The sequence below is a fragment of the Dunckerocampus dactyliophorus genome, chromosome 3 (assembly GCF_027744805.1).
Source record: "Dunckerocampus dactyliophorus isolate RoL2022-P2 chromosome 3, RoL_Ddac_1.1, whole genome shotgun sequence".
Classification (NCBI taxonomy): domain Eukaryota; kingdom Metazoa; phylum Chordata; class Actinopteri; order Syngnathiformes; family Syngnathidae; genus Dunckerocampus; species Dunckerocampus dactyliophorus.
The window spans coordinates 38,624,254-38,638,727 of record NC_072821.1 but is presented as its reverse complement, the minus strand read 5'-3'; the positions used below and the strand labels follow the sequence as shown (position 1 = coordinate 38,638,727).

Genomic DNA, 14,474 nt, shown 5'->3' with positions numbered 1-14,474 from the left:
TTTATTTTTAGCCACAACGTGTTGAACTTTTGCACCTCACATGGCGGCAGCTGATAAATCAGCTTAATTGATAATAAAATTCATTCTTAATTTATTAGTTATTCTATTAGTTTATGCTTTCATTTAAAATTGGCCATCACTTCATCAAAATAGAATTATTGTAATATTTTATCTTGGCGTGATAACAACATCCGCACTCGCCTCCAGGCTCCACCTTTTATCTTGTAGTTAGGACTGCTTGTTTATTAATCGCACATCTTTCTTCCATCACACTGAAAGGTAAGTGAGGGAGTCCCGATGAGGCTTGAGTGTAACGAGCAGTCATTTCACAACTGTTTTAACAAGCTGAATTTTTCAACATCAGAATTTTAAAACACTGTATTTTTATACACTGAATTTTTTTTATTTGTATTTTAATCATCTAACAAATATCATTTTTAAACATTGTATTTTAATAAAGTGATTATTTTTAAGTGATTAAACGGAATTTTAACCGACTGTATTTTAATAAACTCAATTTTAAAATGTGCGTTTCGCTTCAGAAGTTTTATTCAATTCAATTTGTAGCATAATTTAAGGTAAAAAAAAAATAGTTCCCAAAATTGAAATGCAGAAAAGTGAGTTATATGAATTGAGTGTAAAAGAAAGCTCAGGTAAAAAGAAAGAAAAGCAAATCCAAATAAATCGTGGTTAGCACTACAAGCGTTCGTGAGGCAGCCACTGCATTGGAAAGCGTCCCAATAAAGTTTTTACAAAAAGAGTCAATGGCATTTGGGGCGCCCCCTAGAGGTAGTGGTCAAATGTTGTAGCAGAAAAGGGGTGTGTGTGTTTGCTGTCAGCCGTTTGTGTGCAGGAGTACATGCATATAGTCATGTGCACAGCATGTTGACGTGCAGCTATTATTATTATTATTATTATTATTATTATTATTCTTTTCCTACACAGATGAAACTTTTCATGTCCTGTGAGGATACGCCAGCGTGGCGCTAAAGGCGGGTTGACGGCGGTGAAATAAATGAAGGCTATATCCGCGAGCCGTGTCTCTCGGGGGAAAACACTTAAGGTAGTGACTTGGAGGACATGAAAATGTGCGGCGTAAAGGCGGCTGCTTTATCTGCTCTGTTATTCACCGCCCCAGGATGGCGTGATTGGTTGGCATCATATCTCACTGGACATTCATTTTTCACTCTCTACCACGCCGCTTATTTGCCATCCTTTGTACAGTCACGGAGACGTGCTTTCACCAACACGCTTGTGATCCCCGACTCTGGAAAACACGTGGAATCTATTATACCCGCCTCGTCGGGCTGCACGCTCACGTCCAACCTTTCCCCAAATCAGTCAAACTCATTTTCACACTTGCAGACCAAACATTTGTAAACATCATATTTGAACTAAATGCATTTTTAAACATTGTGTTTTCATCAATAGAAATTTAAAACACCGTATTTAATACATTAATACTAACAAGAAAAAGGGAAAATCATGTCGTCTTAGTAGCATGAAGCTGGAATATTAAAGAAAGAAGGTTTTTTTATGTCATAATATGAAAAACGAATAAAGTTGTAATTTTTTAAAAATGTTGAGAAAGTTATGTTAGGAGAATAAATTCAAAATATTGTTAGAATTATGAGATGAAAATGTACAAGAAGAAAGTGGAAATTTAACAGAACAAAACAACAGCAGAAATTGGAATAAATAAAAGCAGTAGTTTTACAAAAATAAAGTCAAAATATAAAGTTGTAATTTTTGGAAAACTAGTTTGCGGAAAAAGTTGTAATGTTAGGAGAATAAAGTCAAAATATTACGGAAATAAAGTCCTAATATTATTGGAATAAAGTCGTAATATTATGAAAAGAAACTTTATGAAGATTATTTAGGAAGAAAGTTGATTTATTTGGAAAATAAAAATAAGAGCAAAAATTGGGGGGGAAAAGGGCGATGAGTGAAGTTGATATTGATAATGTGCTTCTTCACCGATATGCTAATGTTTCTTGAGCTATATATCACTTGTTAGCTTATCTGCATGTGTTGCTTTACAAAATACTGTACCAGCCTTTCAGGTTTCACTGTGTGGCCCTGGCTGGAGGAAAAGGTTAGGACACCCCGCTGTGTTGATCACACGGCATAAGAACTAATCCAACAGTCCCATCATTCATCACCTGTTGCATGTGCACGTGCGTGTGCATGAGGGACAGCTGTGAAAAGTGTGAGTGCTGTGCTAGTTTTAGCAGCCAGGTGTGAGAGGGCGGAGACAGGCAAACACGCACGCACGCACGCACGCACGCGCTAAGGAGTTCACGTTGATCAGAATGAGAACGGTTACGCCGGCTGTCTTTTTCACTTCTGGGATGTTTGTTGGTGTGGCCTGCTTTTTGCTGCATGGACGTTGTGAGGTGGCGGCCCATCACACACGCTGATAACACAAAGATGTCACGAAGAGATCTCCTTTCAAAATAAACCCCAGAAACTACTGTAACAAATATCAAGCATGAATATTCCTTTACACGTGAAACTAATCCCCATGTGTTAACTTGTTGTCAGTTATTCAGCCTTCCCTGCCCTTCCCCTACACCAGCGTCCACCCCCCCAACTTTAATTCATTTTTAGACATTTTTATTTACGACTTTTTTCTTTAACATTTCAGCTCTAAGCGACTAAAATGACATCGATTTACTCGTATTCCAACTTTACAATACAACTTTTTAATCTTATTATTTTGACTTTATTCTCGTGAAATAACAGCTGTTTTGTTCATTTCTGCAGCGTTTGGTTTTACATTTTGCAACAAATCCAACATGTAATTATGACTTTATTCACGTCATATTTTGACTTCTTGTAATACAACATTTCCCGCAACCTGATTCACCAAAAAATTACAGCTTTTATTTGTTGTTTTATTTGTTTCACATACTATTACAAATTTGTACAAAAAAAACCTAAACCATCTCATTCAATCCCAGCCATTTTTCAAAATTCAACCCCTTCAGTCAGGCCATCCCTCCCCCCCCACCCCCACAATACCATCCCCAGACACACTGCAGACAGAGGTCAGTCTCTGGAGACAGAAGTGGGAGGCTGACATTCTTCCCAAACCAGACACCCTCCCTGAAGCTCTTGCTCAGGCGAATCGGCTGATGTACCCCAACACACATAGCATCCTGTTGCTGATGCTGATCACCCCTGTGACCGGTGCAGGCGTGGAGCGTGCCAACTCTGCGCTGAAGCAGTGGAAAAGTGTCATGAGGTCCTCAATGGGCCAGGACAGACTCAATGGCCTGATTCTGATGTATGTCCATAGGGACATGCATCTGACATGCATCTGAATTCTGGGCGCGTGGTGGACGCATTTGCCAGAATGCAACCGAGACGCATGCTACTCCTGAACCCACTGTCAGGCTGATCATTGACATTGGACATTGAACGTGTGCTGTACATGGCTATTCAGGTGGAGGTGCAAAATAAAGGTTCTGGCATCATGACTATAAGGAAAACTGTTGTCTATTCTCAATAAAAATTAACCAGAAAAGCGATCCCAAGTGACATCAAATTATACTCAAATCCTCGGAATTTACAGCTGCTTCAAATTGGAAAATATTTCAGGAAATTGAGCTAAAATGGGTTTCTCCTAGTACTGGTCATTTTATAAATAGAATGTTTTGGATTAAACGATGTATTCCAAGGATAAAAATAACAACAAACTCTTGAAATTAAGGACATAAAATTGGCCTCAGATATCACCAGACTGCAGGAAATGAGGTCTAATTTTAAAAAGTTTTTTGGGGGGAGGGCCCCCAGACCCCGCTCCATTTCCACACCCCCCCCTTTTAAAAAAACCTAGATCCACCCATGTCAGTAGAAGCCCTTTTAGACCATTTGGACCGATCTTTCAAGGCACACGGAGTATTGTGTTCTATGGCTACTGTATAGAAACATGGAACCTACCAAAAGAAAGATTAGATTCCCATCTTTCATCAGGAAAAAAAGTTAGGTTCTACCTTTTTCCATTCTTTAGTAATCAGCAGTAGAACATAGGTACGTTTCAGGAAAATATCAATTCCCCACTAGAAAAGGGAGAAAACCACAATTTTGTGAAAATATACTTTTCAAGCATAACTTTCACTTTGACAGTTTATTTACAAATATAACACGATCAACTATTTACAATTTTCACGTTTGGAACTCCGCTAAACTTAAAATGTCCCTACAATGCGTAACCTTCTGCACGCTGCAATCCTCCACGCTCTCTCGCTTCCTCCTTGACGTCGAGTGTGTTTTATATGCAAATGATCCATGCCGAGCTCTCATCAAATGCACTTCTGCCACCTTGTGGTCGTTTTTATAGCTTAAAACTGCTTGAAAAGTGACTTCTTTTAGTCTGCAGCTGCGACTAAAATGTTTCAGATCATCAAACAAATGTAAATATTAGTCAAACACCACACAACTGAACACTTGATTCCGTTTTGAAATGAAACTTTGTATTATTAACGGAGGAAAAATCTACATGGCCCTGTGTGGAAAAAGCTTTGGATTGTTTTTCTCCCTTAATAATAAAGTTTCATTTCAAAACGGAATCAAGTGTTCAGTTGTGTGGTGTTTGACTAATATTTAAATTAGTTTGATCTGAAACATTTAAGTGTGATAAACATGCAAAAAAAAAAAAAAAGAAATCAGGAAGGGAGCAAACACACATTGTAAGTCATAAATGTAGGTGCCAGTTTGAGACCGTTTGACGATGCCGGCTGTAGAGGTTCCACGGTACATAATGGAGGTTCTTTTTGTCTCTGCAAGAAAGCAAAGTCCCTACAATACATGCTTATACACACACACACACACACACACACACACACACACACACACACATATATACAAGACCAAGAACTTCCCCTCAGTACGGCAAAAATACTCCCGTGGGACGAAGAATAACTTCCCTTTTTGCAGAAATGACAAAAACCAAACAAAACACAAATCCTGGACGCTGGCTAAAGAAAGCCTGGTGTTGTTCCTCTTTTTAGGACATTGTGCTTACATGTCCATAAATGTGCAAGAGCGCTTCCAAGGACGGAATCCTGGCCTCCCAGGACATTTTTATTTGCCGCCTATCAGGTTCACTCAGTCAGGCAGCTCCACATTTTTCATTCCCACAGGAAAAACACAAACATCAGTTGTTTTCCTTCAGCAACAACTTTTTTTTTGAAGTCGTGAACAGGCGTCTATTGATCCAGTCAGGCTTTTCACACCTTCCTCACGTTCCCACAGCTTGCTTATTGTGTTTGTGTTTTGCAGGTGAGGACAGTGTTCCTAGAAAATCCCCTGGGTTTTTATGAAAGAAATCCAAGCTGCATTCATGCTTTTATGTGATTGTCTTTCAGGGTCCACGCAGGCGTCCACCTTTCCCGCTTTGTCCGGCAGGACTGTCAGTGGCGGCAACAGCTGCTCCTCCGCTGTGCACAGAGACTCGGGCAGCGATGCCGAAAGCTTGCTGAGTGCCGAGGTGGGATATGACAGCGTCTTCATCAAGGTTTGACCCGTTGCCGTATTTAAAACAAAGTAAAAAATTGTGTGCCATAGACTCAAATTTATCCCAAATGTTGAAGAAACAAGCTCAAATATTATAGTCATTGATAAAATGTAGACCGTCATATAGGAAGTCATACACCACACTCACCCCCAGTACCCCCAGTTAAAGGTGTCGTCTTCATCATATCAAACAAACAGACAAATTATGATGAAGATCTGACCTTGTGCAGCCAACTTATGAACTTTTATAGTTTTGTGGCCAATCGTCAGATTGACCATCAACGTTTGCCACCCCGCCCAGCCCACGTTCTCTGGTGCAGGCTAAATTGGTTCACCATGTATTATCGCCTGACTGTCTAGTATGTGTGATTTTAGTTTGGGCACATTTGGTCAAAGTCCCAAAGACGAGTTGGTCGATGTACGGCCCCTGGTCTTTGCCCAAAATGGCAGCTTCAGATAAAAAGATCTGTGAAACTGGAGCTAATTAAAAGGGGGCGCGCTATTGGGGTTTGTGACATTTTTTGACTGGCCTGAAACACCCTGAAATGTTGGTGAGTTTTGTGCACGATAAGGCCCTTTTTAAAATATGAGGAAAGTTGCGGAATAATAATACTAAACAGCATTTCCAAGAAGGCCTTCGCAGCGCTTACGAGCTAAAGACATGCTCCCAGCTCCTAGCGACGTATGTCAAGGTAAAGCTAGCAAAGCATCACGTTGATGTTTCATATTAAAATTACCATATTTCATCATTTAATGACCTCACTCACTTTTATAGCCAATCATCAGCTCCAAGCGTTGCATTAACTGTCCAAGGTTGTCGCCACAAGGCGTGCGATAACGTGCTGTCATTGGGTGATTAGCCGTACGGTTTTCATAAAGTACGTGCAGAGGATCACGCGGTATCTCATGTTAAAAAAAGTCCAAATAGAGCCGACTCACAAGGTCGTTTGACTGCAGTGATAGCCTCTCTGGCAGAGGATGTGTATGATTTCATAAATAATATGAAAGAAAAACAACGTTGACCAGCAAATGGTAACCTCTCCATTGGCTTCCCGCCCAAACTTCAGCTCAGCTCGTTTGCCCTGCAACTCCCCCATGGGGTTTTATAGGTAAACATGAAGAAGATGTTTTTGACGGTCTACTCGCCTTTTTATTTGTTGCTGCCCCCGGGCCCAAATGCCAAACATCCACCGAGCCCCATCGCAATTCTTGTACCATGTTATCCGGAGTATACGTCGCCCCGGGGTTTAAGTAAAAAAAAAAAATGCGTCATGGAAAATATAGATGTCACATTTCTATAGAAACTCATTTCACAGAATTCACCACCATGAACAGACTTTTAATCTGGAAGGGCAAGTTATTCAATGACACAATAGCACACACAACAGGCTTTACATAACAAGGAAGTTACTGGTAAGCAAGTTCACCAAGCTCCCGATCTCATTCCCTATCTGCCTGTAATGTTTCAGTGCTTGGTTCATGTCAGTCAGTGTGAGTTCACATATAAAAACATGTTACGTGTATTTTCGTATACAAGTCGCAGCTGACTGTAAAGCCGCGTTTACACGCATTTTGCCTCCGCATTGTCCACAGCGTGGACACAAATTATTTTCAACACTCCAAAAAAAAAATAAAAAAAATCCCAGGAACGTTTCCGTGTGGACAGGGCCCAAGTCGCAGGACCAGTCAAACTATGGAAAAAAAGGTGCGACTCATAGTCGGGAAAATCCGGTATGTTTGTGTTAAGTCGGTCAGCCAAGAATAGGAACATGTTGGGTAGCCTGTGTCATAAAAAAAAAAAATCATCCACGGGTAGTCTTCAGTTTACAGTGTTTGTGGCGTTTTGTGGCTACGTACGTGCTTTCGGAAATTAATTAAAAACCTAATTTTGGCCCGATCGGCTGAAAATGTCAGGGTGATGAGGACCTTTTTAATGCTGTCGCACCAATGATGCCAAAACTACATCAGCAAAGTCTACTGTCCTCTCTGCATGCACACACAGTCAGGTCTCGTGTCACATTCACAGACACTTAGAAACCACACAACTCTTTCACAGTGCCAGGTGGCTGATCCTATGAAAGCGACAGTAATAACTAAGCAGTGTAGAGGTGTATTTTATGACTGTTTCATTTCATTCTTGTATTTGGTGTGTTCTTACTGCATTTTATGTGTCTTTCATGTGTTCTGTGTACAGTGTGAGCGATGTAGGAGTTCATTTAGGTATAAGATCCGACTCACGGTCCAGGAGCAGAACTTGTCCGTAACCTGAGGACCACCTGTCTTTTAGCTTTGTGCATATTCTGACTGTCGGACTGGAAGATCTTTGTATTCTGAGGGAAAGATAAGTCCCTTCTTGGAGCAGAACACATGCTGACTCAAGGCGAATCAGCCAATACAATCTTGGGTATGAACGGCAGGGAAGAGCCATTCAAAATGGTGGGAATGCTTCAAAACATGCCCTCCAATGCTATTATTTTTCCGACAAATTAAATGAATGAATTTAAGTTGGACCATCATAAGTCGGGTTGACTTGACTTTAATTTGCAGAATCATCGTGAGATTTAGTAAGCAGGGACACTCAGGGACTCTCAAGCTCACGTCTTAAAAATTTGAGCAAGGTTGGTTGAAAAACATGGCCGCCTCACAGAAAGATCAGGACACCGAGCACTTTCTGTGGGTAAACACAGCACACGACTGGTTTCCGTGGTAACAAAGTTAGTCGTGGTGTCTGAGCGTTTGACCCGCTCGTAGAGGCTTGAGCGAGACACGTGTCCGCAGATCCTCCCCAGTGGTGCTGAGCAAGGATAACAACATTAAGTCCTTAACCGCCGCTGATTCCTTCTTTTAGCTAAAGTCATGTGACTCAAACACCAACACACACGCACACTTCAACACCAACAACGCACACCGTCGTCATGCGATCCCTCTCGTGCCTCCCCTCGCTTCCCAGAGGAAGTGGCGTCGGCTGGCATGAAGCCGACCTTTGAGTGTGAGCTCCCCCAACAGAATCGTCTCTAAGCCGGCCAGCTGTCGGCACAATAGAGCCAGTTACAGCTCACACCGCCACATGAACCCTTCATGGGTACGCACGCACCACCTCTTTCCCACCGGACCAGCGTGACTTTCCCGCCGGTGCCACCAGGAGGTGAAAGTATCTCCAACATATGCAGTCATGTGGAGCATCATCATGTCTTTCCAGCGTTTCCAAGGTCTTTTTTTCAACATCCACATTGATTTTTTTACTAGTAAATGTGCCACCAGTACATGACATGCTGGGGATGTTGATGGCCGCGCTTTGGCGATGTCATGTCTTTATTTAAGACAGTGCATGATATGCTGCCTGCTGCAGTGGCTCACTGAACTGAAAAGTCAATGTCTAATTTCATCTCACTTGTCACTTTCCTTTTCTTCGATGCACTGCTATCAGAAGAGTCAGCCTCATGCTTGGGCGACATCATTGAAGGAAATAAGTGAACTAAGAAGAAACGTGATGTTGCATCCTCAGTGTAATGACACACAACTATGTATTTTTCTGACACGAGCATGTAACTACTGCTTTGTAGCTGCCAAATGTTATTACAACCAAATGTCGCAACATGAAACCCCAAAACATGAAGCGCCATAACACAAAACAACACAACATGGAATACCATAACTCGAAACATCTTAACACGAAATGCCATAACTTGAAACACCATAACAGAAAAGTCACACTGACGGGCTTTTCATGCATCCACCCTGTGTAGTCGTACAAGGATGTCATTGTCACAGAAATATGTTTTTATCTAAGATAGTGCATGATATGCTGCAGTGCCTCGTTGAACTCAGGAGAAAAAAGCTACCCACGTTTGACCCAAAATGTAGACAAATCTGTTCATAAAAAGAGGGGCTGTGCAAGCGATATTTGTTTTATTAAAGGCAGTGCATGCTATGCTGCTTTCTGCTATGCGTGGAATCTTGCAGATTTCTGCATTTTGTGTATCTTGGCAAACCAAACGCCTTAACGATACCCTCATGTCTTTTCGGCGCTCACAGAATGACGAGCTAGTGACTGGCGGCGACAGCACCAGCGAGGTCTCCATCTCCTGCTCCTCCACGGACGACACGGCCAGCGTGGGTCCCTCCAGCTCCAGTCCCGACGACTGCAGCCAGGGTCTGGGCAGCAGCTGGAGCCCAGAGGAGGTCATCCCTCCGCGGGGGTGCTCCGTCTCCACGGACGGAGGTGGAGGCGGAGGCGGAGGACTGGGCAGGGAAGCCGAAGAGGAGGCCAAAGACAGAGTGACAGAGGTGCCGCGCCGTTCCTCTCTCTTCCGGAGCAGCCTCCGCTCCCTGTCGCCTCTTCGCCGCCACAGTTGGGGACCCGGAAAGAACAACGGCGCAGACGGGGCCATGAACCAGAGGAGGTAAAGCATCTATTTGACATTGGTGGCTTTTATTTACAAAAATACACAACATGCACAAAGCATTGGGACACCAAATTCCTGACCGGTCTTTTTACAGATTTGCCTACCACGGAAAGGTCAGTCGGAAGTCATACATCATTTAACTTCTTAGTCACTCACACTGTACAAAGAACACATGAAGGACGAAGCAAACATGTACAGAGACCCCTGATGTACGTATAATAAACAAGGAGGATGGCCAGTGAGATGCATCCTGTAGATTATAGATAGAAATACACGTGGTGTATAGAGTATTGTGTGATAAGTCCAAGCATGCATACTGTGAGTGCCGATGCTGTTGTGCATGTATTAGCCACCGGGCTGAGACAGATGAGATGCAGCGGGAATGCTGTCAATACATCAGCTGCTTGTTATCACCGGCGTTATTAGAGCCGCCACCGAGCATCTCTCCCGCTGTCAGCAGCTGCGTCGCCATTTGTCTGCCGCTGGTCGGGAGCCCGCAGGAATGACATTGAGACACGGAGCCCGACTCCCGACGTGTGTATCAACACCCCCGCCCTCTGGGGAAGACATAGGACTTTGACACGCACGGCATCACTGCCAACGCAGACAAACGCAGGCTGGAATGGAAACAGCCCCGACTGCTAGGCTCCCCATTTGTTGTTGAGTTGAATCATTCATAAGCTGGAGCACACACACAAGCCTGGAAAGTCATTGCAAAGATTGGAAAAAATGACCTATATGGCGAACAATGCTCTCTTTTTTCTTCATCAACAATCACCCTACTGATTACTCCAAGCAAAGAACATCATGGGAATGACCATCCCTTATAATTCACGCATTGCCAAAAGCCAGGCTAGCAGGCTAGCACAGGAAGCTAACCAGGGCCACCTTACTAGGAGAACAACCCCCCCACCACCGTAGGCAGGCTGCCCAGTAAAACCAGTACAGTGTTGCTCCACTGCACCTTGCTCACTCAGGGTCACCTCATTGACAGTGATGAAGGAGGCAATTGAAATGTTCCAAAAAAAACTGTGTAGTTTCCCAGCTGATTCTCAGTGAGATTCTCAGCTAATTCCTGCATTGGAGAGCTTACTTCCTGGATTTACTGCCTACCAGCCAAGAAAGAACCCTCAGTAGAACAACAGATACCATCATGAATTCAAATCAGTCAGTGATTGCTAACAAGTCACCATCCATCACTTCCTGTTTTTGTCTGTCCCGTCACCTCCAGCTGCAGGGGAAGCTGACCATTCACAGGAGAAGGTGCTCGTATAGCCGAGTACGCCCGTGTAATGCCGTTGATTGTTTTGTGGCTCGCGTGCCTGATGTGCTGGATTCATGGAGGTGTAGCCTAGCTAGCTCGCTCTCGCTCTTGCTCTCGCTCTCACTCTCGTCTTTGAACACATGGCTGCTCGACAACTGCTGCCTTGTGGCTCCATCCCTGCAGGCCTTTACACCTCCTGGAATGCACAAGAAACACTCATTAGTGTTGTTTGCCGTATGAACTTTTTCCACGTATATGGAATGGAAGGATGCAGGGGCCACACTCACCAATCCAATGTAAACCAATCCCTAGTTTATCACTGTTAATTGGTTCCTGACACAACTGTTATAAGTGAATTTCCACAAATCCTAATCTATGAAAGGAATAATTTGGTAGTTACAGCATAGGAGCCCTCTAGACATGAAATAACACCCCTATAGTCACATTTACACCCATATTACCCAATATAGTAGACATAATAAGACACAATAAGGCATAATGTAGACTCACACACATACCCCTAGCCTATGGTTTGCTTAATTTGCCCCCCACAAAGCCCCCGCCACACTTTGGACACCACTGGACTATTGTGTTAAACCACCAATTTGCCGTGAACCTCTGATTCCTGTAGTCGCTGGGAACGTTGTCTTTTTAAGCAAATCACCGCCGGGGTTTCTTGGGTCAAAAAAAAAAACATCTGCAGGAACAGCTGTGGCTGTGGGCAACCTTCTGATGTAGGGTTTTTTGTTTCGATGGTTTGAGGCATCATGAGTGGTGAGCATCCAGCGGCCTCTGCATGCACTTTAAAGTGTGGTAACCAGAGCATTTCTGGTAGTTCCTTATCCACTTCCACTCTGCTAGCATGAGCTGGTAGCCTCATGTCAAGTAGTTAGTTTGTATTATGATACATGATGTGCCTGCTAGGGATTTGTGTGTGTGTGTGTGTGTGTGTGTGTGTGTGTGTGTGTGTGTGTCTGCAAGACCCGCCTTGCTACTTCCTCAGTCAGTCAGTCGGTCATTTAGCGTTTTCACCCGCTGCTGTGATTCATGTCAGCAGACGGCCCTCGGCCACGGCGTGATAATAATAATGTCAGGAAGCAGGCCTCGGCGTGACGGATACGGTGGCGCCACCAACCCGAGGATAGGTGAGCGCTTATCGGGTCTCCGACAATCACCGAGTCACGAGTTCCTCCGGTCCACTTCAGGTTAATTATGTTGTGATGTGACGGGATGATGATTTGCTGGATAATGGGGCTGCCGTGCAAACCTCAGGGCGGCAGATAAGAGAGATTTAGCAGTCGGACGGCGTAGCTCATCCTGAAATGGAGCCGCAGGTTTTCTTGCTGTGATTGCTGGCATGTGATTTTTTTTTTCTTGTTGGTGAAGATGGATGTGTGTCATTTGGTTTGTAAATGGGCTGATATCATTTGCAGGCAGCTTTAGTGGCCAGCACAACCTTTTTGCTCCAATAGAATAAAATGTCTATTTTCTTTCAGTTCAGTGTCAGTGTTGCAATACATTTCACCCAAAGCTGATGTTCTCTTTTCCATGGACGCCTTTTGGGATCTGCAAAAAGCATGCAGCCAGCACTTCATTACCTCAGGCGGCATGCATTCTTCCGCTCCACAATGACTCCCGTTTCCGTAATCGGTCGTCTTTTCAGGCACAGCAACAAATATTGGAAGCACCTGGCAATTTTTTTATTTTATTTTAATTTTGATTTTAATTTTAATTTTAGGTGAGATTATTTTGTATTTATGGATGATAAAAAATAACAATAATAAATTGCTTAATGATTATTATTAGTAATAATAATAATAATAATAATATAAAAATTGTAATTAAAATGTGCAATTTTAATATTCGTATTTAATTTGTTTTGTTATGTATAGTTATTCTAAATTTAAGTTGCATTTTAATTTTCATTTTTTAATTAAAATTAAAATACAATTTGACCTTTATAAATACAGAATAGTAATTGTTACATAAATGTAATTATATATTTACTATATATGATATCCATCCATCCATCCATCCACTTTCTATGCCGCTTCTCCTCATTAGGGTCGCGGGGGTATGCTGGAGCCTATCCCAGCTGACTTCGGGTGACAGGCTGGGTACAGGCGGGGTGTCCAGCCAATGGCAGGGCACATATAGACAAACACTCCCATTCATACCTATGGACCATTTAGAGTCTCCAATGACGCTAACATGCATGTTTTTGGAATGTGGGAGGAAGGGACAGAAATGCCCAAGGGAGAATCCAACCCAGGTATTCCCATCTCCAGACTGTTCCTGTGGCCAACACAGTAACAGTTAGATTCTAATTTTATTTTTTGTTTTAGTTAAAATTATTTTGTATTTATAACTTATAAAAAAATAAAGATTATTATTAATAATTACTATTCAATTATTAAAATGATCAGTAAAGAAAAATTTTCATTCAAATTTGTAAGTAAAAAATAAATAATATATATATACACAGTTATTATCAACTTTATGTTTAATTTTGATTTTTTTAAACATTTGAATTAAAATTAAATTAAAATATAGTTTGACTTTTTACAAAAAAATTCATAATTATAATTATATATATATTATGTTATGGATATTAAATCTTATGTAGATATACATATATTTAATTTGAAATGTAAATGAATTTTTATGTTTTAAATGTCATATTTTAACTAATTATTTTAAAATTTCAAATCTCATTTTACTAGTTCATTTATATGACTTTTTCTTTATTCAATGCAATTGTAATTCTGATGTATTATTTTGAATGAATGAATGAATTAATGAATGTATTTGTCAGAGTGTGCCTTTTCTGTAAAACAGTGATTTTAGTACTGATTACTCTTTTCTCCACATGCGCAGCTACAGCCTGGAGGGCCTAAGCGGGGGCCGAGAGGAAGTGAGGGGCCTGACAAGGCAGGGCCCCCACATCCAGGAGCCTTCCCGGATTCAGCGCCACGACACGGACGAGCGGGGCTCCCTGGTGTCGCTCACGGAAGAGCAGGAGGAAACGGCGGTGGTCGGCGGCCTGGAAAAGCAGGTGAGCGGACACGAGACCGTCGTTAAATACGTCACGTATCACATCCTGGCACTTTAGTAAACATTTGCGTGTCGTTGCTGCAGAAGTCCAGGCGCTATCGTCCCCTGAGGAACAGCTGCCCCCCCATGAGCCTGCCCCTCACCAAGTCGGTGTCCATGCTCGCCATCAGCCACAGAGACATTGATGGTGAGTCACACGTGTCCATGTCAGATAGGATGGGGGTTTTTAC

General features: G+C 42.4%; 1 protein-coding gene across 4 annotated transcripts in view; it reads left to right on the top strand.

Annotated features, from left to right (window-relative positions):
- Positions 1-14,474, top strand: part of LOC129178070 (A-kinase anchor protein 13) — a 105,958-nt gene that overhangs the window by 59,159 nt on the left and 32,325 nt on the right. For 3 of the 4 annotated variants that reach the window (XM_054769811.1, XM_054769808.1, XM_054769809.1), the window contains exons 11-14: positions 5,373-5,521; positions 9,556-9,923; positions 14,068-14,245; positions 14,329-14,431. In XM_054769811.1, coding sequence (XP_054625786.1) covers positions 5,373-5,521; positions 9,556-9,923; positions 14,068-14,245; positions 14,329-14,431 — 798 coding nt within the window. The remainder of the gene's footprint in view (positions 1-5,372; positions 5,522-9,555; positions 9,924-14,067; positions 14,246-14,328; positions 14,432-14,474) is intronic. The other variant, XM_054769810.1, reaches the window with a different exon arrangement.